The 26,842-nt window shown below is 43.1% G+C and overlaps 1 protein-coding gene across 1 annotated transcript in view; it reads left to right on the top strand.

The window, feature by feature from the left end:
• The window catches only part of LOC138261344 (multidrug resistance-associated protein 1-like), a 616,610-nt gene that overhangs the window by 399,591 nt on the left and 190,177 nt on the right, over positions 1-26,842 (top strand). The window contains exons 16-17 of the mRNA XM_069210192.1: positions 21,947-22,073; positions 25,854-26,030. Coding sequence (XP_069066293.1) covers positions 21,947-22,073; positions 25,854-26,030 — 304 coding nt within the window. The remainder of the gene's footprint in view (positions 1-21,946; positions 22,074-25,853; positions 26,031-26,842) is intronic.

The following is a 26,842-nucleotide window of genomic DNA, read 5'->3' as shown; positions in this document are numbered from 1 at the left end:
TCCAATCACTATGGGGTCATTACTATTACTGCGGACGGAAAAGCCCATCTGCCGAAATCCCAATGGGGAGATTGCCACCGTTGTGGCTGCCTCCCTGCTGGGCCCATTACGAGTTTTCCGCTGGGTGCAAACCTCAGTTTGCACCTGCTGACCCAGCAGGAAAAGGCCTACAGCATAGTCTCCGGCTCGTAATCGAGCCAGCGGCAAGGCAATAGTTTGCAGGGTGCACCAGCACCCTTGCAATGTTCACAGTCTGCAAAGCAGACAGTGAACATTGCTACGGTGCTGGCCAGGGTGGCCCCTGCACTGCCCATGTCAAATGCTGCCATGAAATTGCTGGCGGAGAACAAAGTTGTGGGGTCTTATTACAGACCTGGTGGTCTCATGACCGCCAGATTCGCTGTGGTGGTTGGTGGCAGTCCGAGCGCCCTATTACAACCACATCGGTAGCGCCACGGTTGCACCGATAGTACTGCCAGATTTCAATGGCCTGGCGGTGCTAGTAGTTCTAATCCACCAGGACAGCGCCAGGGGATTGGGACTTTGTTCTCCATCAGCGATTTCATGGCGGTGCCACTGCCATGAAAAGGCTGGTGGAGAATGGGTGCAATGGGCCCCAAGGAGACCCTGCACTGCCCATGCACTTGGCAGCACAGTCGCAATGTTCACTGCCTGCATTGCAGACAGTGAACATTGTGAGTGTGCTGGTGCACCCTGCGTACTACAGCATTGCCGCCCGCTCGATTACGAGCCGGAGACAGCGGGAAACTTGTAAGGGGCCCGGCAGGGAGGCAGCCACAATGGCGGCAACCTCCCAGTCGGGATTTCAGCGGAAAGGCTTTTATGTCTGCCGAAATCGTAATGACTCCTGTAATATCCAGGGCAGCGCTGCTTGCAGCACTGCCCTGGCGGATTAGGACCGCCAGCACTGCCAGGTCGTCGGGACATTGAAATCTGGTGGTGCTGGGGTTCCGACCGCAGTGCTACTGCCGTGGTTGTAATATAACACTTAGACTGCCGCCTTGGCAGCTGTCTGACTGCCACCGTGAACCTGGTGGTCATGAGACCGCCAGGTTCGTAATCGGGCCCTATGTCTCTAGGGGCCAAATGTACAAAGGCAGTTTTTGTGTTTGGAAATGGCCTGATTTGAATAATTGGGCCGTTTCTGACTGTAAAAATGCTTTTCCATATGTACAGAGCACAAATTTCGATTGAGTAACATTTTACGGAATTAGTTTGTGTTTAGCGATTTGGTATTTGGAACGGTTGTGTTTAGGGCATTCCCTCCAAATACCAAATTGCAGAGCTGTGTGTAAATGATGTGTGGTAAAATTACTGTTGCAAAACGTTCATTTTTTTACTGACACTTCAAGGGTGATTGTAACCATTTGCAAATCATTTTTAAGAGCAGGAAATGTTTTAAGGAACCACTGCCTTCTCTTAAAAAAATTAAACCTAAACGTTTAATTTTATTTTTTGAAATACATCCCATTTTCCTTTAAGGAAAACAGGCTGCATAAAAAATAAAAAAAAGTTAAAAAGCAATCGCAGGCATGGTGCTCTGCTGACCACAGCAGACCACCATCCCTGTGATGGCTACAATTCCTAATGAGTAGCACATTGCAACCTACCTCATTAATATTCATGAGGTAGGTCTATCACAACCCCATTAGGACCCCCTATAACTTGCACACATTTGTACATTAGGAACTGCACTACACCTAAATTCTGTACATATGACTCTAGACATTTTCAAAGTCCACAACCTTAAATGCCGGCACCATTATGGGACCATCTAATTGGCCCAGAACTAAAGTCACTCTGGATTTCTTAAATCCCCCTTTCCACACCACCACTCAGACTGTGCATAGTCTCTCCACCTCCTCACACATTCATGATTAATGAGTGCAGTCTTGCCCATAATGTATCTCTTCAAATTGTCAGCCATCCTCTCCATACTTTAATCATACTCTGCACTTCAGACACACTTTGTAAGTCTTCTACTATGCTCTGCCAATGCACACCAAAACTCACCACAACCTCACTCCAGCTGTGCAATTTCAACTTGCCACAATTTCTCTACCGTACTATGCATACACTTCAGTAAATTTTATGTATACAGCAGTATGTTTCACACCCTTCAGCCCCACTGCACTCCCTCAGCCAAGCTATGAACCTCCTTAATCACGCTCTGCACACCCTCTTCCAGGCTCCGCACAATGTTGCATGGAGTCCTGTTTTGCTGTGCACAACATCACTTTCTTATATTTAGAGGCACAATGTTTCACAGTTCTTATTTCTGTTTTCGACTTTTTTCAGGAAAGTATTTTCCTGTTCATATTTTTTTGTTTTTGCGTTAGATTTATTTTTCAAATGTATTCCACTCCCACACTCACTGTAATATACACTTAGTGGGCAGGGAAGATAGAATAACATCTCTAGGAATGGAATGTTTGATAGATGAACGTTTCATTGTTGGAATTGGTAGCAGTGGGACTGAAAAGTGTCTGTGCTGCAAGAGAGGTAGAAGGATAGATGGCATTTTTCCAGAGACTGTTCAAAGCAATCCACCACATATCTTCAGTGAGAAATAGTCAGGGCTGGTTGGTGGTAGAGCACAAGAGGAAAGTCACAAAAAGAAAGCAAGCACTGGCAAAGCCATAAGTCTGACTTTAATACAGTAACATGTGCAGCGTTAGCACATAAGGCCGAGACACCCTGGAAGAGCTGACAGATAGATCTGTAGTCATAAAGTAGTCCCTTCTGCAGTTCAATGAAAGCACTTGAGTGGAGGCGAAATGGTGAATCTAGAACAGTTGACATGACATCCTGTGCTCTGCTACATTCTACTTTGAGGGAGAAGGAGGCCAGAGTGACTGGAGCAAGCTCAGGAGAGTGGAAAACTGGGCCAAGTGCTGAGACTTCTGGATGCCTACCTGGAGCCAGAAAAACTGCTGAGCAGCTAGACGCCCACTACAGCCCATTTCAGCTCATCACTTCCATCTGCTCCATTTGTCCCTCTCTGCACACTGCTGAACATTCACTGCACACCACAACCTCCAGACTTGCTGCTACGGACCACCTCTGGGTGAATTACAGGCTAACCTGTGGTAAGGAAGTGAGGGAGGGCAGGGGGCCGAAAGTAAAGGGTTGACACTCTGAGGAGAAGGGAAAAGGCATACATTCAAAGGAAACTCTGTGTTAAGGACCAGGCCAAGGTAGAGCTGACCAGATAACACCAGGGCTTCCCATCAAGCGCCTTCAAGAGATAAGTCCTGTTAGACCTGGTATCCTTGGCGTGGTTTCCCCTGTTTGTTTTTTGTCTCTGCTTCCTGTATTTTTGACTGTGTGCTGGTCTTCATTTTTGCTAGTTTTGGTATTCTGGGCACTTTACCACTGCTGACCAGTGCTAAAGTGCAAGTGCTCTCTATCTAAGATGTATTGGCAATTGGATTTTCCATGACTGGCATATGTGACTTACTAGTAAGACCCTAGTGAAGTGCCTTAGGGGTTCTCAGGGCCTACAAATCAAATGCTACTAGTGGGCCTGGAGCACTGATTGTGCCACACACATGAGTAGCCCTGTCAACATGTCTCAGACCTGCCACAGCAGTGTCTGTGTGTGCAGTTTTAAACTGCCAGTTCGATCTGGCAAGTGTACCCACTTGCCAGGCCCAAACCTTCCCTTTTATTACATACAAGTCACCCCTATGGTAGGCCCAAGGCAGCCCCATGGGCAGGGTGCAGTGTATTTAAAAGGTAGGACATGTACTGGTGTGTTTTTCATGTCCTGATAGTGAAATACTGCTAAATTAATTTTCAGTATTGTTAGGCCTATCTCTACTATAGGTTAACATGGTTATTGCCTTTAAATATTTTTTAAGTGTAATTTCTCATTTGGAGCAGATGGAAATGTGGTGTTTGGTGTCTCTGAACTCACAATTTAAAATCACATCTTTTAGTAAAGTTGTTTTTTAGATTGTCTGTTTGGAAATGCCACTTTAAGAAAGTGGACATTTTATCGCTTAACCATTCTGTGCCTCTGCCTGCCTGTGGAATCCACGTCTGGGTCAGACTGACAGGCTGTTTGTGAATTTCCTCTAGACAGTAGTGATAGAAAGGAAGCTGAGGTGTGCTTGCATATCCTGGTGGGTCTTCCTGGGGAAGACAAAGCTGACACCTGCACCTGAAAGGTCTGTGCCTAACCTCACACAATGCAGTCCCCAACCCCCTGTAGTGTGTCTGGAGCCAGGCCTAGGCAAGGCAGGAACTTGTAAACAACAGAGACTTTCCTTTGAAATTTGCCTACGTCAAAGGCAGAAATGAGTGTAAGTAGTGGACCCAAAACCCCAAACTTTTAGAGCACTTCTGGATCAAGAGGAACCTCTGCCAAGGAGAAGAGCTGGAGGAGGAGGACTGCCTTGTTGCTGTGTGTGCTTCGCTGGGCTGGCATGCTGTTGCTACATCGGCCTGAGAGCGGACAAAGACTGGACTTTGCTGTGTATTGTGCTTGTGAAGTTTCTCCAAGGGCTTGGACTGAGGTTGCCTCCTGTTAAGAAATCTCAGGGACAGCAAAGACTTCACCTGCTAGCAACTGGGTACTCCTGCTGAGGACCCTGATATGCCAAGTGGTGCCAATCTAGTTCCTGGGCCCTTGGGAGTGAAATCTGGTCTGAAAATCAAGGAAAACCAGGCACACCTACTCCAGATGACTCCAGAATCTGCGTCGCTGCACAACTCCGCGCCGCTGCCTGCAACCCGAAACTGCGGTCCCCGCTGGAGTGCGACGACCCCGACTGACACTGCAGGCCCGACGCCACCGCATCCCACTGGAGTCTTGCGACATCATGAGTCACGAGTACTGTGCCATTGTCATCTGTGACACCCAACTCCACTGCTGTATCTGTTGCCCTGTGGCATGACCGCGACCCAGAGAGGTCGCCCATCACGCCTTGCTCTGCCGGATTAATCACCCCCACCGGATTTTCAGGAACCAACGCTGCATCACCACCCTTCCTCTGCAGTGAGGAACCAACGCCGCACTGGATCCAGCGACACCTCTCCTCCTCAACTCCTGCACAAGCTGGTAACCTCGTTACCAAAGGTACTGTAGCTTGGGGTTCGTACGACTCCGTGATCGGCGCCTCCCTCCTCGTAAGTGGTGTTGGATTGTTGTGAATGACTCTGTCAACGACGCCGTGATAGCCCCAGTTGGAGCTATTGTGCTCCTAAGCGCTATATTGAAGTTTAATGTTTGAAAATTCATATCTGTGCTTGTGTATGTTGGATTTTTGTTGTTCTGGTCTTGTTTTACTCAGATAAATATTGGCTATTGTTCTAAACTGGTGTTGAGTGCTTTGCAGTGTTTTCACTGTGTTACTGTGTGTTTGTACAAATACTTTACACATTGCTTCTGAGATGATCCTGACTGCTTGTGTCAAGCTACCAAGGGGGTGAGCAGGGATTATCTGAGCTGTGTATCTCCCTTACCCTGACTAGAGTCAGGGTCCCTACTTGGACAGGGTGTAAACTGACTTCTCCCTAGAGACCCCTTTTCTAACAAGTCCCAAGCGCTTTCTTCTGCACCTCTGCACATATTTGCCTCTTTGTGTGCCTGCTCAGCTGCCTGTTTGCCTGGCTGCTTGGTTGCAGACTGCCCAACTGGCTCCCTCCATGTAGCAGCTGAAGCAGTTTCCGCCTCTTCTCTCATTGCGCTTTGTTGTGGCTGTGGATGCTGTTGGATGCAACCAGATGATAGGCCTCTAAGCCGCACCTGGCCTGCCTTGCCCTAGGGGCCAGCAGAGAGCTTCAGAGCAGTAGAGATAATTTTGTGCCCCATCCTGACCCGCACAGCACTACTACCTGAACAAACAGATGAAAGTGGACTTGAGTACTGCATCTGAGAACTAGCCCAAACTTTGGCCCTCTGTGATGCCCCTGATTTCCCTCCTCAGGTCTCTGGCTTGTACCTGGAGGACTTATTTGTGTTATGCTAGAAGACTCCACCACTGTCTTTCTATCTGTCAATCACTCAACAGGCAAGCAAGCAAGCTAGAAAGAAGGTGGGATGGAAGAGGATTTGCGAGTTATTTAGAGCCTGATACAAAGAATGAGGACTGCCTCAAATTTACTAACTGCCAAGTAAGCCAAAATAAACATTATAAGCCAGAAGAGTGCCATCTGATGCCAACCAATGGCCCAGGTCTGGGATGGTTGAACCAGGGGGATCAGGGACTCACTCTTGCAGATGCCAGGGCTCAGGCCCAGACTGGTATAGTGCATCAGGTGAGGTGGCCATTTGCAGGGATGCCTATGGAGCTTTTTGTGTCCCTGTAGCTCTCAATAGGTGGCCAGCTGTTGGACCTGGCTTTTTGACAGGGACATCCCCAAACTTTTTGCCTCCTTCCTCCTATTTTTTCTGACCTGTTGTTGTTGGCTTTTGACCTCTGGGCACTTTTCCACTGCTAACCAGTGCTGAAGTGCATAAGGTCTCTGTGTAAATTGTACTACTGATTGGTTTATCCATGATTGACTATTTAATTTACTTGTAAGTCCCTGGTAGAGTGCACTACATGTGCCTAGGGCAGGTAGATTAAATGCTACTAGTGGGCCTGCAGCACTGGTTGTGCCACCCACCGCAGTAGCCCCTTAACCTTGTCTCAGGCCTGCCATTGCAAGGCCTGTGTGTGCAGTTTCACTGCCACTTCGACTTGGCATTTAAAGGTATTTGCCAAGCCTAGAACTCCCCTTTTTCTATACATAAGTCACCCCTAATGTGTGCCCTAGGTAACCCCTAGAGCAGGGTGCTGTGTGGGTAAAAGGCAGGACATGTACTTGTGTGGTTATATGTCCTGGTAGTGTAAAACTCCTAAATTAGTTTTTACATTACTGTGAGGCCTGCTCCCTTCATAGGCTAACATTGGGGCTGCTCTCATACATTGTTGAAGTGGCAGCTGCTGATCTGAAAGGAGCAGGAAGGTCATATTTAGTATGGCCAGAATGGTAATATAAAATCCTGCTGACTGGTGAAGTCGGATTTAATATTACTATTCTAGAAATGCCACTTTTAGAAAGTGAGCATTTCTTTGCACTAAAATCTTGTTGTGACCTTCAATCCACATCTGGCTAGGTTTAGTTGACAGCTCCTTGTGCATTCACTCAGACACACCCCAAACACAGGGTACTCAGCCTCACTTGCATACATCTGCATTTTGAATGGGTCTTCCTGAGCTGGGAGGGTGGAGGGCCTGCCCTCACACAAAGGACTGCCACACCCCCTACTGGGACTCTAGCAGACAGGATTGAGCTGAAAGGGGGCTTGGTGCATTTCTTAGAGACTCTTTCAAGTCACCCCCACTTCAAAGGCACAACTTAGTATAAAACAGGGCCTCTGCCCTACCTCATCAGACACTTGCTGGAGAAGAAACCTGAACCAGAAACTACATCCTGCCAAGAAGAACTGCCTGGCTGCTCAAAGGACTCACCTGTCTGCTTTTCTACAAAGGACTGCTGCCTTGCTGTTGGCCTGCTGCCTTGCTGAACTCTTGTCTGGCTGTAAAAGTGCTCTCCAAGGGCTTGGATAGAGCTTGCCTCCTGTTCCCTGAAGTCTCAGGACCAAAAAGACTTCTCTCTTCCTCTTGGATGCTCTGTGCGCCGAACTTTTCGACGCACAGCTTGTTCCGCGGCAAGAAAAACGCCGCACACGCACGCTGATCGACGCGACGTCTTCGGGACGACCAAAACTTTGACGCACGGCCTCGCAAGGACAAGGCCGCCCGACTTCCTGGGAGAAATCGACGTGACGCCTGCCGTGAGATCAAAACTTTGACGCACGGCCTCGCAAGGACAACGCCGCCCGACTCCGCAGGAGAAATCGACGCGACGCCTGCTGTGAGATCGAAGCGCAGCCGGAACACAAGCAGGAAAATCCACGCACAGACCCGGGACATCTGGTACTCCCCGCAAACCACAGTAAGAGACTGTCCGCGCGCCGGAAAACGACGCCCGACTCCCCGCGTGGAAAATAACGACGCAAGTCTGTGTGTGCTGAGGAGAAATCAACGCACACACCAGTTTTCCATGCACCTCTTCTCCTGTGGCCCTCTGAGGAGATTTTCCACCAGAAACCAGGTACTTTGTGTTTAAAAGAGAGTTTGTTTACTTTCTAAAGACTTAAGACACTTTCTATCACTTTTCAGTGATATCTTTACAAATTCGTATTGCAACTTTGATCGTTTTGACCTGAAGATACCCAGATAAATATTATATATTTTTCTAAATACTGTGTGGTGTATTTTTGTGGTGTTATGCTATGGTGTTGTATGATTTATTGCACAAATGCCTTACACATTGCCTTCTAAGTTAAGCCTGACTGCTCGTACCAAGCTACCGGAGGGTGAGCACAGGCTGATTTTGGATTGTGTTTGACTTACCCTGACTAGAGTGAGGGTTCTTGCTTGGACAGAGGGCAACCTGACTGCCAACCAAAAACCCCATTTCTAACACCAGCTAACTAGCCCTTGGAGTCACCCAGGTAGCCTGGAATGAAGGGAGCAGGTTCAGTCTTCCTGGCTTTGGCCGCAGGTCAGTCCTCTGGCAGCAGGTCAGTTCTTCTTCAGTACTATCCACAGGTTACAAAGTGAACTGGAGAGTGGGTCTGAGGATCCTGGTTTTATACCGGTTGACAGCTTTAAAGAGAAAAAAACTTCCAGACTTTCCCTCACATCTGGTTCTGGAATTTCCCTCCTTGTTCTCCCCTAGCTGAAAGGGGTCTATGGTGACAATAGACTAGTGTGAAATACTTTGTGAGTGTGTTAAGGCAGCTACTTTGAAGTGCAAGTGTGGAAGGTGACAGCTGCTCCTCTCCCATCTGGTCAGAATTGCCATCCTGCCAACACTCAGTCCCCCTTTGTGACACTCTCTGGGAGGAATACACAAGGACCAGCTGCCAACTACACCTAGTCATGTGACCCAGGATAGAGACTGCATGCACCAAATGGCTTGGACAATAAAATGCCAACTTCCTAAAATCTGCATTTTCAGAAATGTGTCTTAAAATCTGACTTTACAATTGAAGAGGGTTTTAAATTACAATTCAGTAGAGACTATACCTGACTTTCCTTCCTCTTCCCAATCAATGGTTAGTACTTACTAACTGTAATACATGAACCCATTGTTATCACATGAGATAGGCCTTGTAGTAGTGAAAAACAAATTGAAGAGTTTTGCACTACCAGGACATACAATTTGAAATACTTGTCCAACTTTTTAAGTACACTGTACCAAGCCCTGTGGGCTGTTTAGAGCCTACTTTCGGTGTGACTTATATGTGTTGTAAAGGAAGGTTTAGGCCTTGCAAAAGATTAATTTTGCCAGGTCAAAATGGCAGTTTAAAACTGCACACAGGCTGCAATGTGAAGCCTTAGAAATCTATATAAAGGCTAATTAAATGAGTGGCACAATAGATGCTGCAGGCCCTCCACGACCATTTCATTTACACCTTCTTGGAACATGCAGTGCCACTTTACAAGGGACATATAAGCAAATTAAATGTGCCAAGAGCGAACACAAGCACTTTAACACTGGTTAGCAGTAGTGAAGTGAACAGAGTTCTAAAAGCCAACACAAACAATTTCAGAAAACAGCAAGGGTGAAGGCAAAAAGTTTAGGGTTGACCCTGCAGAGAGGGCCAAGTTCAAGAGTGTCTAATTACACAATTGTAAATGGAGGGAAATTCCGCATTACCTTATATTGCTAGTTTTAATGACCACCACACAAATTGCTTATTTGCACGAGACACTGCTGTAACTTGTTTCGTTCTAAAAAATGTTTTAAATCTATTTTTTATGGTGACGTAACACTTTTGATACAGTCACTGGCCAGTTGACATGAACTGCTTATTTGCACAACACAGTGTCTAAACCTGTTGTATTTATGCTAAGTTTGTGCTAGCTTAGTATGTGTGGTTAGCAATATCCTCTAGTTGATATTGATTTTGTTTGGCTCGTGCTTCTGGTACGCTGTTTCTATCCCCACTTACTAAAAGCTAGCCTCCTGCAAGGCCATCATGAGTTACTTCAGGCCGTCAGTTGCTGGGCATGCACTATGGCTTTTCCCGACAATGGGCCTGATTTAGAGTTTGGTGGAAGGGGTTAATCCATCACAGATGTAATGGATATCTCATCCGCTGTATTACATTTCCATTATAGCCTATGGAACTTGTGATGGAGTAACCCCTCTGCCAAACTCTAAATCAAGCCCACTATGTTTACGCCAGATTGTAATTTTAGAAGTTGTGTATTTATGTTTTATTGTAAGGCTTACATTTGTAAAGCTGAAACATTAAAGCATTGGACTGAATTGGATACATTGAAGCAGTCTGTGGCATAAGGTGAGACGTGAATACTCCATTGGGCTGTGCAAAGAAGTGATTGGCAAAGGCTGGTCAAAGAAAGCCAATGGCTGAAAAGAGAAATCCTAAAGCCCCCTCTATGAATTTTGTAAGCAGTAGGTCTGCATCACAGGTGTGCTATCAACCAAGACCTAAAAAAGGTACAGCCTATTTAGCTTATCACCTGCAATGCCTATGGGTAATTCAAGAATACCTGAAAATGAAATGAGTACACTGTTCCAAAAAATCTATCTACAGGGACAAGAAGTGTCAGTACTATAGTAGGAGTGCCCTCAAGCATCGTTTGAGACTCTGAGCATCATCATTGGGCTAACTCCTCGTCAGACCGGCACTGCAATGTCTGACGGGCCACCACACAAGTAGTGGTGGCACTCAACCGAAGATGGTATCGCAGATCCAGTGGAGTCTGCAGTACGTGCTGACAAGGAATAGGAAGGAGAGTGAAATATAGGTTAAAATTAGCTCTGAACCCCCGGTATCTCAATTTAATCACTCAAAATGAGGGTCAGGCCAAGATTAAAAATTAAGCGAGGGAGTACTTGAAGGAAATAATGTCCCCCTGTACTCCTAGAAAAAGGGAAAGGAGGAGATGTACTCTGTCCTAACACTAAGGGGTCGACATGTTTCGCGCCTCTACGGTCAGAAATTGATCCAATGGCGCTTCATCAGGACCGTGAATTGTAACTTCTCCTGTATAAAAATAAACGGTAAGTGCTAAAAGGGTACCGCCTATTTAGCTTATCACCTGCAATGCCTATGGGTAATTCAAGAATACAGCAGAAGCACAGGATGGAGTTGTTAGCAGTATCCAGTAACATTAGATGTCACTTCAATCTGATCCTATCATTTCTTTACTGTTCATTCCAATACATGGGTCAAGAAACCAATTGTGCTGCTTGGAGAGCATGAGGAGCCTGATCTGGGATGTGAAAACCTTTGGCTCCAGGACCATATCTGATCTGGAGTCTTCTTTGTGGATTGGGTCTTTGAAAGAAATGGCACTGCTTGGGTGGTGCAAATGGTGTTGACGTTCCAAATACAGACGTCCTCATAAAAAGGGGAGGGCTTGGAAATTCCTCGCTTCCGATTTCTTGAAGAAGAACTCGCTCGCAGGAAGTAAAGATGTTGACTACAAAGAGAGAAGCCAAGTATAATGAGGATTATTTGCATGTAAGAACTGCATCAAATGTAGCCGTTGGTTCGAAGGTATAACAATTTATGTTGAGTTAAAAGTAGAAAGCATTTTTATGTTGCTTATTTGTTTTGATGCGTTCCATGATACTCCAAAAAGTGGTCAAATGTCTTTCATGACCACAATCCACAGGGGACATGCTAGAGAGCAAATGTTGGAGTGGACATGGGTGGACGGGGTACCCCTCACTAACTTTAGAGAAAGAATGCAGCCCTCTTATCCTAACGCCTAGTGCACCTCAGAAGTGTCCCCTTCTTTTATTTTCGTAGTTCTTTATTAAAGATTATAAACAGGGAAGCAGCCTCATGCATGATATTGACATTAGAAAGGAACATAGAGAGCTCTCCCCTTCAGTACAGTGCACCTAGATTTTTAGCAATAGCCGGAACCACATCAGTGGAATACCGTGCCAACGTTTACAAAATCTGAGCGGTGTGAGCATAAGTGCATATGTCTGTGTGTTCCAGGGCCTGCGCCTTGCCAACTAAAGAAAGGGCAGAGATCTGTAAGATGTCAGTGCCGGCCGTAGACAGGGGAGATAAAATAAGGCTCAACGTCGGGACTCACATCGATAGTGGTCTTGAGGGTACTCCAGCCTGCCTTTCTAATAGAAGGGGGTGACACTGATAGGTCTAGGGCCCCTCGAAGGTGGAATCGCGTTGAAGTGAAACCCTATCAAGAAGTAGCTATCGGTGAGAACTCTTATGCTGTTATGGCGGGAAAAGAGAATGTCATGCAGCAGATGAAAAGTGGGTAGGGATAAGGAGTATAAACTGTTTTGGAAAGGAAAGGAAAGAAAAGAAAAGGTGGGAGAAAAGAAAAGAGGGTTCGAGGAAGAAAGACATTTAGAGAAGTGGGAGGAGACGGGGTAGGTATAGAGAAGGGGAGAGGAAAGGAAGTAAGATGAGGGATCAGGAAGAGAGAACAAAGGAAAGGAGAAAGGGAGAGAGAAAGAGGGGAAGAGAGAGGGTAAGAGAATGACATAGAGAGAAAGGAAGGGAAGAACAAATAAAAGAGGAGGAGAGAGAGAAAGGGAGGGAGAGGGAGAGAAAGGGAGAGAGAGCGACCATGGGAGGGAGGCAGTAGGGGTGCCCTTTTTTTAAACTCCTGGCCAACGCCGTCACCTTGCATGTGCCACACCACCGTAAAGGCTGTTGTTCCATTACATGCGTTTACACTGTTTTCTCATCTGGTTCTCAGACGGCACCCCCTTAAGCCAACAGAATTCCACAGGAGGTGTTTTGAGCTGGGAGGTGGGCAACATTAATAATTCATTTCCTAAAAATGCGAGAAATGGACAGTTTTGTGTTTTGATGCTGGTTTGATGAGAAAAAAATGAAAATTGTTTAGGGTGAATTGTAAAGCTTAGCAGTGCACCATGGACCTAATCACAATGGTGAAATTCGTTCATAATTGAGACATACCTTGAAGTACGACCAAAGCTATGTCAAAAATATATATATTTATTGTATATTTATTGTATACCAAAATAAACCAAGGTTAATTAATATATGGGGAATCACCGCTATCAAATCTTAAAATGACTCAATAGTCTGAAGAGACTTAACACACGAATAAGAAAAGAAATACATGAACATCAACCAACTGCTGCAAAACACATTAAGTATCTTTTTTACTTAGCAAAATCTGACGTTTTCAAACATCCTACAAGTAAGATGTTTGTTTAAAGACGTGTAAAGTATTCTTTAAAATAGATCACGCTGTTTTTCTTCTACGCGTGAACAACAAATATCTTATTATCCTTGTTCCGATGTACTGGATCGGTCAAGTGTCAGAGTTTTCTTAAAGCTTTTGGTGTGCCTACCTAAATAAAGCAGAGCAGGAGAATCATCAGTAAATTAGATGTGTAATGAACTCGGTGATCATCAACATTAGAGAAACAGGAAAAGTAAATGGGAGATGGTGGGGTTCCAGTGCACTGAAATACTGAATTAAATATTTAAAAAACATGTCAGCATCACTAGCCAAAGAATGTGTCAAAAGCAACGCTGTGTGTATGGTCAAATCAAATAGTGGTATGAAAGCACTTTAATCAGACCCATATATGTTTGCACAAGATGATTGGCTCAGGAAGATGGGTGACTCTGAATGCTAAAGTGCTCTCCCCTTCGTCAATCTCCTTCGTTCTGCCCTTCTTTAATTGGAATGCATGCAGGTAATTGACACTAAGTTAAACTGAAAAAATAATGTTGCTTTGACATTTTTATTTAGGTTTTTTGTTTTGCAAAGTGCTGATGCACGGACGACACTTCAAAGCACCTACCAACCATAATATGATCACAAAACTTTTTCCACCGACACATTTTTTTGTGCCACAAATAACTGCCTTTGAATCCATATGCCACCCCTGATGTTAACTTCGACCTCTAAGCATAATTCACAGATTCTCAAGCAATCCCTGCACACCATAGTTCATGTTTAATTGCATGATACGTATGCACGCTATTTCATTCTTTTTTATATTTATACAGTGCACAAATATCCAAAGAAGTGTCTTGGTACTAGTAAAAAACGAAAAGACTAATTGTAAAAGGTGAAACAGATTGTAAATAACCAGGCAATGGCATAACAAAGCCCCCCAGCTCCAGGGGATCCCCTCAGCACAGCAGGGCTTGAGCTGGTCCGGAGGGTGACCACCTCCATGTTATTTTCAGGGTAGCCCCCTCCAGTTTTGTTACGCCACTCTAACCAGGTATTCAGCAATTTCCAAAAGACTTAGGCCCGTATTTATACTTTTTTTAGCGGCGCATTTGCGCCGCTTTTTGACGCAAAACGGCGCAAACCTTCAAAATACAATGGTATTTTGCAAGTTTGCGCCGTTTTTGCGTCAAAAAACGACGCAAATGCGGCGCTAAAAAAGTATAAATACGGGCCTTAATGATTGTAATCTGCATGGACATGATCTCTAAAAAGGAGGAAGCCTGTCAGGCAGTGCTGGCCAGCTGGATTGTTGAGTTTTGCTGATGTGGGGCATTTTACAGAAAAATAGACAACAGCTGATTTTTAGCCAGCTGCCCAGATATTGGGGCATACCGACATAGATTAAGCATTACACTAGCCGCAACAGTTCAAAACAGTTGAATACAAGTATTTATTGATTCATAATATGTAAATTGTTACTTATGGACCAAGAAACTTTATTGCATCCCTCAAAAGTCTACTCCACCAACATACAGAAACAGGCAAGTGGAAATTGCAAAAGATAAAGAATTATCAAGGCAAAATCTCTTCAACAACAGATATGCTTAGCCACAGTATGCTGAAGGTCAAGCAGTTAACAAAAAGGGAAAGTCAATCAGAAGAGAGGGAAGGGTAAACAATTAATAGTCCAGCAACAATCATAGTGAATTCCTCGGCCCCAGTTCTCCTAGAAAGAAAAATCTGACCTCAACTTGAAACACTAAGCGCAAGACCGAGTAAGAACACTGAGTGCCTGATTCCAACCTTGGCGGATGATATACTCCATCACAAACGTGACGGATATCCCGCCTGCCATTTTACAAGTTCCATAGGATATAATGGAACTTGTAATACGACAGACAGGATATCTGTCACCTTTATGACGGAGTATTCCATCCTCCAAGGTCGTAATCAGTCCCTATGTCATTTCTGCTATTTGAACTTAGGCTCCTACTTTCTCTATAAATGTTTGGGCAGAATCCACATATGTTGCGGTTTGTTTTATATCACAATAGTTCAACCTCAACCTAGCTTGCTGGGTAAGGGAGTCATAAAATATTAAAGGTAGCCAGTACTCTATTGATGGGAAGCAGGGATCTATTTTTCTCCAGTGTAGAGGGCTAATGTTAGCAAAAAGGAGGGTGTTGCAGTCACCGTAGCAGATACTGCCTTTCTTTATTGTCTCTAGTAGTCTTGCACCTTTGGAGCTTCAGGAATACATTTGTGTTTCCTCAAAATAATCACTGATTTGCATTCATAGCAGATAAATATGTGTGTGTAGATTATATAGGAATGCATACATTGTGAAAATATATTTATATTCAAAATAATCCACATTGGAAACATATCTATGCTGTAAAATATGTCCATTTCCATTAAAGGGAGGATTATGAAAGACCTGTGACATCACTTTCTTGTGATGTCACTCCTTGTGACATCATTGCACTCTACATATTACAGTAGAGCTATCCTGCATTCTTTTAGGTGCTTTGAATGATGTAAATTACCAGACAAGACGCTAGGTTCAAAAGGAAGGTAAGTCCTTTATTTTCACCTCACCAATCCGGTTCGTTCTACCAACTGCCTTTCCCTTTCAAACACACACCATGAGATTCCACCTTCACATTCCACCTTGACATTCAGTGTAGGGTTCTCTTCAGAACCTAGCCATCCCACACTTCTCCCTTTCGTAACAAAAACAATTCCCATATGTAAACCTACTGAGCAAGAACAATTAAAGTACAACTTCCTTAAACCTCAAAAAAATGGAAAATAGCCACAACTACCCATGAAAGTATACAATCACAATACAGCAGAGAATGTTTTTACACCTTCCACATCTAATTTAGTCTTTTACATAAAGAGTAAGTTTTCATATCCTCGAGCTGTTCCTTCTCCACTTTGTGCAACGTCCATGAAATCATTGGTTTTTACATTTGTAGACTGTCCTGCAGGTCTATTCATGTTCAGCTCATGCTAGGAGCGCAACTCTAGTTTAAGGTTCAAAAACCTGCCATCATCTGACTTGAGAGCATTTTTTAAACAGTTTCACAACTGGTCTCTTGCTTGTTTATTATTGTTGACAACCTACTGGTGCTCTTATTTTTAACCCAATCACCAACGTGAAAAGATACTTTCTTAGCACATTTAAGTGTATCATAATATTTCTTCCTGTTCTGTTGATACTTAAGTTCTCTCTCTCTCGCTCCATTCACCAATACCAGCATATTTTGAACCTTTGTCGAAAAACATTCACACTGGACAAAGTTTTGTGTTGGCTGCTCTTTCGTTGAACAATTTGAAAGGTGTTTTGCCTGTGGTAGTGTGAGGAGACAACCTATATGCTGTTATTCTTTCCTGCAACTCTTTTTTCCAATCTAAATTGTTCACCCTAGCTAACTGTTTACTGTATTTCAAGCTCTTGTTGAGTCTCTCAATAGCTCTATTCATCTCTGTGTGATACTAAGAAGTTTTCTTATGAGAAATACCACACTCACTTAAATATTTCTTCATTTCTTGTGAGCAAAATTGCAGACCATTTTCCAACACTATGTAAAGCAGATAGCTCTCTCTTTTGAAAATATCTTCCAAAACCGTAATCGCATTTTAAGAGGAAATATCCTGCACACAGCTTAATTCCATCCACAGTGAATACAAATACAATAGCACTATAAGATAAGGGGTATGGGTGTGTCCCATGAAGAGGACTTACAATGTCGATTGCAACCTCCTACTAAGGGCTTTTTTGTAACTCCCTACAAACCACAGGCACATGTCTGGTCTTGTGCACCCTCTCACTCATGTTACATTGAATGCAATCACACATTCAACCATATGATGTAATCCATACCACCACAAATCCTGGCACATGTGCTCTTTGGTTTTTGCAATCCCCACATGACCTTAGTGTGCTAAACAAATTGTTTTCTCCCTCAAAGGTTCTGGCGGGATTAATCTCATGCCCCTTGTTAAAATACCATCATTTACCGCTAATTCTTCTTTAAGGATTGCCCAAGGATTACTCAACTTATCATTTTGCTCTGACAGTATCAGCTCATTGTTATTAAGTAATCCAAAGTCTTTTGTGATGTAAATTTTCCATTCATCCTCCTGTATGGCAACAAAAGTGACTTCACACACTTTAACTTCCTGCTCACTTAAGTCATCCCAGTCATCTTCTGAATCTTGAGTACCACTACTTCCACCAAACATGATAAACAGTCTGCTGGAAAATTGTTTGCACCAGGAATATACTCTGCAGTAAAATCAAACGCCTGGAGAGCAACTACCTATCTTTTAATTCTTGAGAATATAGAATCTAACCTTTTCTTTCAAAAATCTCTTTTAAAGGTTTTTGATCTGACCTGACTTTAAAAGTTGTTCCCCAGATCAAGTTTCTGAATTTGGTGAAAGCCCAAAAAATGGCAAGCACGACTTTTTTGATAACTCAGTACTCCTCAAGCATCTCGAAGCATAAGCAATATGTTGTTCTTTGCCACTCCTCATTTGAAAAAGCACTGCTCCCAATCGTTTACTACTAGCGTCAGTGATTATGCAGGTATCTTTACCCAGAATAAATGCCTATAAATTGGGGGCATTGGCAAACTCCTTCTTTACTTGTATAAATTCTTCCCTACAAGCTTAACAACTGTTTGAGATGAGAGGTCTTATCTGCAAAAGATTTCACAAATTTACTATAAAATTCAGCCATTCCAAGAAAAGATGTCAATTCTTCCTTGGAACAAGGTTCTTTCAATATTACTATAGTTTCAACTAATTATTTCTTTGGTTTAATTCCACTTCCCGAAATGTGATGCCCTAAATACCTAGGCTCTGGCACACAAAATTTGCACTTATCAGTCCGTAAAGTCAAACCTGCTCTTAATAACTTCTCCAACACCTTATTGACCCTGATATCATGTTCCTCTTTAATTTTCCTAAAAATAGGTATGTCAATCTGATAACACACTCCCTGGATTCCTCTCAAAATATTGACAGTGACCCTCTGGAAAACTGAGCCCACTGACACTAAACTAAACAGCATACGCAGTAACTTAAACAGGGTAATGAAAACTGTTAGTTCTTAAGAAGATTTATCTAGTGCCACCTGATGATAGGTGGAAGCTAGGTCCAAGGTAGTAAAATATCTAGCTCCAGCCATGGTTGACACCATCTCATTGATGTTGGGAAGTGGAAATCTATCCACTATAACCTCTCAATTGAGTGCTCTAAGATCAACACACATACAAATGTCATTGTTGGACCTCTTTGCTATAACAGTGGGAGCCGACCATACTGTGGCCTACCCGGCTCTATAACTCCAATTTCAATGACTTTAATGATCTCTCTTTGAATCCCTTCTTGGACATTAATGGATATCTTTCTTACCTTAGCTACAATGGACTTGGCACCCACCCTCAACTTAATGTGATACGTGTAACCTTGCAGACAATCTAATTCTCCATGAACAAATCTTTGAACATAGTTTCATACATGTTTCCATATTCTATTATTTTTTGTACCTGAATGGGAGGATCAGTGTTAGGGTTAAGTGTAACTCCTAACCAACCATGATTTGGCCAACTTAGTAAATTATCACCTTTGCCTGACACATACATCTTAGCCTCCACAAATCTCCCATTGTATTCCAGAAACCCTTGAAAATATCCATACATCTTTATAGGTGACCCACCATACCATGCGGGTTTTAGATCTGGCATATACTTTATCACACTGCCTGTTAAGTTGTTATCATACACTTGATTGCAAATTAATGTCAACTGTGAACATTAACCAAATTTAATTTTAATTTTACTATTCTCAATATTGACCCATTCCCGAGGATATTCTTTATACATTGATTCACTTCAAATACAATAAACTTTACCTCCCAGTTTCGTTCTTTCTTGTTTCTCCCTCTACAACACTTTGAGAAGTAACCTTTTGTACCTCACCGGTTGCACACAACATGAATCGCAGGTCAAAAACCTGCATTAGCATTATGCCCAAACTTCCCACACCTGAAACAGGTGCCCTGAAATTCTGAACTTATTTTGGTTTAACCTTACTACCCTTGCTATCTGAAATGTTAGACTTCTGATTGACCTCACATCCAACTTCCGTAACATTGTCTGTGTTGACTTTCTGCCTGTACTCCTTGCTCTGTTCACCCACAGACTTTACCAGTGGTTCAACACGCTTGCCTATAGCAACGACTTCTTCTAGTGGTGGTTTGTCTTTTATTCACTGTTCTCTTATCATTAAAACATTTTAGCACAAATTGGTCCCTTATCCTTTCTTAAGTAACATCCTCAAATTTACAACTTGCTGCCAATTTCCTAAGCACAGTCACAGAATTTGCCACAGATTCATCCTTCCCTTGTTCTTTAATGCCAAAGTAATAACTTTCCATAATAGTGCTGACGTTAGGTAAATAGTGACAATCTAACTTCATAATGGAAATTTCATATTCATTCAAGTTCCTTTGTTCTGCATTGCTTATGTCTGACAGATTTTCCAAAATGTCTTGTCCTTCGACACCTAAACAATGAAGCAAAAGCACATTCTTATGCTCCGCACTAGGATTTGTCCCACACACCCTTACATAATTCACAAACATTTTCTTCCACTTCTGCAATTTGACAGGTGGCTCTCCTGGACTTGCAAGAAAAAATGGAGGAGATTGACATTCTGCATTTATGCACCTCTCTGTCACCTTAAAACCACACAACCTATGGTAAATTAGCAGTAATGCACTACACAGATTTCCCACTACACTTAATACTATGACTGTAGAGTTTGAACGAAAATGAGAACATATACAATGGAAAGTGTTTTAAATGCATGTGATTCACCGAATTCTATTGGAAAGTAATGTAACCACAGCAATACAACATAACTGTAGTAATCACGGCCTTACATAAATAAAAAAGTATATCAGGTGGCTCACAGGAACTAAGTTAAGCTTCAGTATTCTCAGATTTGTTTAAATAAAAAATTTACTAGGTGTGCTTGTCACTGAGCTCCCATGTTTCTTCCAGCTGGACAAGCAATGTGGAAGGTGTGCTTGTCACCGTGTCAGACAAGCGTAGAAAATTTAACTGGTGTGCTTGTCATCAGGTATCAGACAAGCGCAGCAGTTTAACTGGTGTGCTTGTCATCAGGTATCAGACAAGCGCAGCAGTTTAAGTGGTGTGCTTCTCACTGCTCCTCAAAACCACTTCAAATGCCAACAGCACTCCTCGTGAATGCAGCTCCAAATGAAGAGTATGGCTGCCAACGTGCTGACGTACGGTACGTACAGTTTCTCTCCAGGCAGTGGAGCTTGTTGTGCTCTATACTCGATGCATCACCAACCCACAGCTGCAGAACACACCTCTCAAACGCGTCAATGGGCAACGAGAAGAGTGCAGTATTGGCGGCACAAACACATCACTGACCCACAGCTGCAGGACACGCTTCTCAAACATGTCACTGGTCCTACTCCTGGGAACGCTGGAACGCAACTATGTGTTTCACTAGGATACCCAACGCCCAGAATCTCTTTGTTATTTGTAGGCGATCTGCCGACAGCTCCTCTGACTTCCCCAATGCTCAGTCATCTTCACCTGGGGATACTAACCAGGTTTCCCACCACCAACTCGACAGCATCCGTCACCAAACCCCTCTGTCATGCAAATGGAACAAAAAAAAAACCTTCCGAACCTATGTTTAGGTGACACAATTCTCTCATCCTGCACTCGTCGCCAAGTTTGATGTTGTAAATCACCACACGAGATGCGAGGTTCAGAGGGAAGTTAAGTATTTTATTTTCACCTAACCCATCCACTCCGATCCATTCTTGCAACTGCCTCTCCCTTTCAAAAACACATTCTCTTCCACAAGGAAATCCCACATTCACATTCCACCTTGACATTTTACATCAGTATAGGGTTCTCTTCAGAACCCAGCCATCTCAAACTTTGGTGTTTCTCTCTGATGCACACTTCTCTTCTGGCATGTTTCCAATTTTACTTGCTGTTTTTACTCAATAGTTCTTTCCTCTCTTTTATTTGGTTGGAAACCTAGGATCTTCATGGTTTAGGACATGTTAACATTGACAAGAGTTACAATGAAGCATGATGCCATTTAATCCAGGTTCTTGCCCACTTCTGTTTTCACCCAGTGTGCACATCTGATCAGCCTATTTTCTTCAACATAATGCTTTTCAATGCATGCCAGGAGGCTGGAATATGTCAGGGTAAGGTATATGACGTTATAAGCTGAAGAATGTGGTTTTCCTTTGTTGGAGATGTGATTGCCCAAGCCATGGAGTTTATATGTATGGTATTTACTATTTACAAACATCTGGTGTGTGAGCTGAAGCAAGAATATGTCCATGCGCCTAAACAGATTGCAGTGCTTTATTACTGCCAGAGCAGAGTTGCAGAGTCATTGGGTTCAGAAAAATAATCATACTTGTTCACTTTCTTGAAGAAATGTCTGCTTAGAAGCAGTTAGACACTTCAATAAACAAATGTATGATGCAAGATTTGCATTGTAATCTGTCAACCATAGCCTAAATATTGACCTTAGCACTATTACTGCAGTATTTATTATCCCATGAGCTCCAGAACGATTCATTGATTTGCATTTTTGTGCAGCATCAACTTAAGAATTCCCAGGGGCTCCCTAGTAGCAATTGTTGGCCATGTTGGGAGTGGAAAGACTTCTCTCCTTTCTGCATTACTTGGTGAAATGGAGAAGCTGGAAGGGCGTGTAGCCATCAAGGTATGACTTTTGTGTGAAATGTTTTATAGTTTAAACAATTTAAATACTTTTTTTGTGGTCCTCTGGGAATTGCAAAGATCGCTCATGTTTTATTGTTTGGTTTATTGGTATAGGGATGCTAGAACTTGTATCAAGGGCTGTTAAATATACAATTCATTAAACTAGTAAAATTATCAATAGTTTACTTTTTTGTTGTTTTTAGTTAGCAGTGTTTTTACAAGTTGTTCTCATTTTGTGAACTACTGAATTTATTGTAGGCCGAGATGAATCCATAAACCCTCATTGATATGTCAACACAATCGTTGCTATAGGTATTGTAAGTCTTGGTGAAATACAAATATGTTATATTGAAGTATTGAATACATGTGTGGCTTGTCACAAAATTGAACAAAGATGGTAAATCCAGAATAAGACATTTTAGGTTTAAAAATATAAAGACGAAGTCTTAAAATTAAAACCTCTTAAATTAAGATGATAATTATTTTAAAACCTCTTAGGTTAAGAAGAGAATTATGTAATACAGATTGTTGAATTACGATAAAGAAAACAACATTAAATAGTTTTAATAAAAATAATGTTTGTAAATCATAGAATCCGCAGTAGACCTTACATGCACAACCATGAATTTGAAAAAGACCTATGCCATCTAAGAAGTGCCTTCAGAAATTATGTGATTACGATAATGGGATTTGGGTTTGTTTGAGCACTGCATGAATGCAAAAGCTATTGGGGATGAATAATTTGTGTGGGTCAGAAAAGAATATACCCCGAGTGCAAAGTTGCAATATTTAATTTAGGCTTCCAGCACCACCAGCTTAAATTACACATTGTTAATTAAAAGATAAATAAACACAAAGAACTCGATTCAGAATGAAAGTAGTAATTTACACATCAGTGCAATTTTAGATTCACCACTGTCTGGAATTCACAAAAATTCCCAGGAATATACATACGAGGCTGTGTGAGGTACACGTTTCCATGCATATCCTTGGAAGGTCATGTGACATCCCGAGTAGAATTTATTACAGCTTTATAGCCGAGAACTCTGCACAGGGTGAAGGGGATCCTCTTTGCAAATGCACATTTTTTTCTTCACTGAGAAATATGGCCTGATGTTTGTCCCTTTACAGATGTTTGTCCCTGTACACATTCTTAGAGTTTGTGAGGTTCATGTCAGTGAGCACTTAGGCAAACTGGAACATGGTTGTTGTAAAACCAGGACTGTCTTTTTGATTCCTTGATGGTGCACCAATAAGGGCTCTTGTCAATACTTTCAATACTTATAATCGAGTTATTTGTATTTATAATTTTATTTGTTGTATGTGGACATCAATGCCTATAAACTTGCTTTTCAAATTTGAATTTGATCACTACAGTTTTGTTAGAAGTACTTATATCATGGTTCCTATCAATATCAGGCCTTCTGGTCTCTGGACACCCAGGGCCAGATGTACGACCGCAAGTTTTGCAACTCGCAATTTGCGACTTGTTTGCGAGTCGCAAATTGCGAGCTGCAAAACCTTATGTACAACTGTGTACTTTACACTGTTTGCGATTCACAAGGGGGTCGCAAATGACCTTCCTCATGAATATTCATGAGGTAGGTCGAAATTTGCGACCCCATTGGAAATGCCCGGCCTCACAGGGATGGTGGCCTGCTGGAGACAGCAGACCACCATGTCTGTGTCTGCTTTTGAATAAAGCAGGTTTTGTTTTCTAAATGCAACCCGTTTTCCTTAAAGAATAATGAGATGCATAAAAACAAAAAAAGGTTTTCTTTTCATAGTTTCAGAGCAGGCAGTGGTCCGTTGGACCACTTCCTGCTCTTAAAAAATATTTTCGCTGCCATTCACAAAGGGGAAAGGGTCCCGAGGGGGACCCCTTCCCATTTGCGAATGGTTTAGCACCAGTTTGAAACTGGTGCTAACTGCGATTGCTTTGTGACCGCATTCACGGTCACAAAACAATGCTACATCGCGCTGTGGCTCGCAATTAGGAAGGGAACGCCCCTTCCTAATCGCGACTCGCAAACCTATTTTGCGATTCAGTAAATAGATTACCGAATCGCAAAATATGGTCTGTACATACCAAAATGTTTTTTTCCTGTCGCAAACGGTCCGATTCTGCGAATCTGGCCATTTGCGACAGGAAAAATGGTACGTACATGTGCCCCCAAATGTTTACCACTATACACCTGGAATGAATGCCACTTGTCTAAAAAACTGAAGCATGGCCATCCCCCTCTATTGTGCAACTCAATAAACCCTCATAAAAAAGGTGATATGAGAGAAGACTTCAACTCACCAGGGTTTCCTGGGTAAAGGTATTTTATTATGCTCCTCTAAGACTGCTGTCTGCACCATGATCCCTAGCTGAGATGCACGCAGTGCACCCACTCTTTGTGCATCAAAGTAACCACATGCTCCATTCTGCAAAGAAGCAGGTTGGAGGACTACTGCACACACCGAGGTGATTAAATATGTGTTACAGCATCATACACTGGAGGCCATTGTGATGGTTGAATCGGGTAACCTTTTGAGAGCCACAGAGAAAGCATCCTACACTGCCAACGGTTTCAATAACACACTCAGGGGGTCATTCCGACCCCGGTGGTCAAGGACCGCCGGGGCCGGGGATACAGGAGCACCGCCAACAGGCTGGCGGTGCCCCGCCGGGCATTCTGACCGCGGCGGTTTGGCCGCGGTCAGACAAGGAAAACCGCCGGTCTCCCGCCGGTTTTCCGCTGCCCTTGGAATCCCCCATGGCGGCGCAGCTTGCTGCGCCGCCATGGGGGATTCTGACACCCCCTACTGCCATCCTGTTCCTGGCGGTTCGCCCGCCAGGAACAGGATGGCGGTAGGGGGTGCCGCGGGGCCCCTGGGGGCCCCTGCAGTGCCCATGCCAATGGCATGGGCACTGCAGGGGCCCCCGTAAGAGGGCCCCACTGTGTATTTCAGTGTCTGCAATGCAGACACTGAAATACACGACGGGTGCAAACTGCACCCGTCGCACATACCCACTCCGCCGGCTCCATTCGGAGCCGGCTTCCTCGTGGGGAGGGGTTTCCCGCTGGGCTGGCGGGCGGCCTCCTGGCGGTCGCCCGCCAGCCCAGCGGGAAAGCCTGAATGGCCTCCGTGGTCTTTTGACCGCGGAGCGGCCATATGGCGGTTCCCGCGGTAGCCGCCCGCCTCTATCGGAATCACCCCCTCAATCCCATACAAGCTTTATGACCCAAATAGATGGGAACTTCACAATCTGATTCAGACTTCCCATCATGGCGGTTATTTCCAACTTGGTCGAGCTTTTGTACATCCACAGTCTTACAGTAATTGTTTACAGTTAATTTCTATCTCCTGTCTTAAAATATTTCAAACCTTTTGTCGTACTCTTTGTCACATTGCACATACATTGAGAGTACTACTGTGAAGGAAAACAAATTATTTTATGACCTAAATATCAATTTTTTCTATTAGTATTGGGTGGAATCCTGTAAAATCGCCAAGTGATGTAACTGATGTTAGACAATATCACTCTCTTTCTTGTACTTAAACAGGACTATACCTTTGTAGTACTCCTGATTACATTGCACATGCATTGAGAGGTATATGTGAAGGAAAACAAATTATTTAAAGACTTAAAAATCAATATTTTTCTTCATTAAGATTGGGTGGAATCCTAGTGAATTGTCAGGGGCTGTGATTGATGCTAGACAACATCACCCCCTCGCTCTTTATGCACTGTAACAGTACTATACCTTTTGGGTTTTCTTTTTTGCTCTAGGGTTCTGTAGCCTATGTTCCCCAACAAACGTGGATTCCGAATACATCTTTTCGTGATAATGTTCTGTTTGGAAGGACATTTGCGGAAGACTGGTACAATACTGTTGTGGACGCCTGTGCCTTGCTCCCAGATTTGAACATTTTACCTGCTGGCGAGGACACAGAAATAGGGGAAAAGGTATAAGTATTTGTTTTTACTGAATCACATGGGCGGCTCTTTTTTTGTGTGCTTGTTTACAAATAGTTCATTATTGGAAATGAGTTTTCCATTTTGGAATTTCTTTAAACTCCACCCTTCAAAGGAAGAATTAAGTGAGTATTGAAATAACTGGTAATATTAGACAGACCACCCCTACCCTTTTAGGTCTGGTGCAGCCAATGTACTTATGAAAAATACACAGATTGCTTTGAGCCACTTTCAGCAGTTGGTTTTACTTGGCCAGCTGTCTTAGGCCTTCCTTTAGAACACGCCAATCAATTATTGATCTTGACCCATTGCTTTGAAATAGTGTCAACTACAATTTGAATCGGCTGACAGGAGAAATGTTCTCTCACTGTTATTCCACTTCACAGGGAGTGCTTTAAATTCAGCGCAAAAGGTACATTGTTTTCAGTTGCAGGAACATTTGCTGAATGTAGAATCTAGCTGGAAAACAAGGATCCTTGCACTAAAAGTAATTCATTCTGCATGATAATCAAATTAATTAATTTAATCATCTAAGTATGTATGTAAATGAAGTATATTTGTCAGTTATGTTTCCAAAAATATGTTTCTGAGTGCTAACAAAGATTACTTCAGAACCCATTTTATAGATAAATATAACATGACAAGTACAGCAGGGCGTTTACATACTTACGTAGCTCAAACAGTTCTTTGAGTAAGATTTTTTAAAAATATGCAGCTTGTATTGGTTTCAGAATGGAAAACTGCATTTTCAAGATGGCCACCAAGTTTTTTTTTTTTTTTTTAAGGAGTGATGCTTATTGTGG

This window comes from Pleurodeles waltl, chromosome 10 (assembly GCF_031143425.1).
Source record: "Pleurodeles waltl isolate 20211129_DDA chromosome 10, aPleWal1.hap1.20221129, whole genome shotgun sequence".
Lineage (NCBI taxonomy): Eukaryota > Metazoa > Chordata > Amphibia > Caudata > Salamandridae > Pleurodeles > Pleurodeles waltl.
This window is presented reverse-complemented; position numbering and strand designations above follow the sequence as displayed.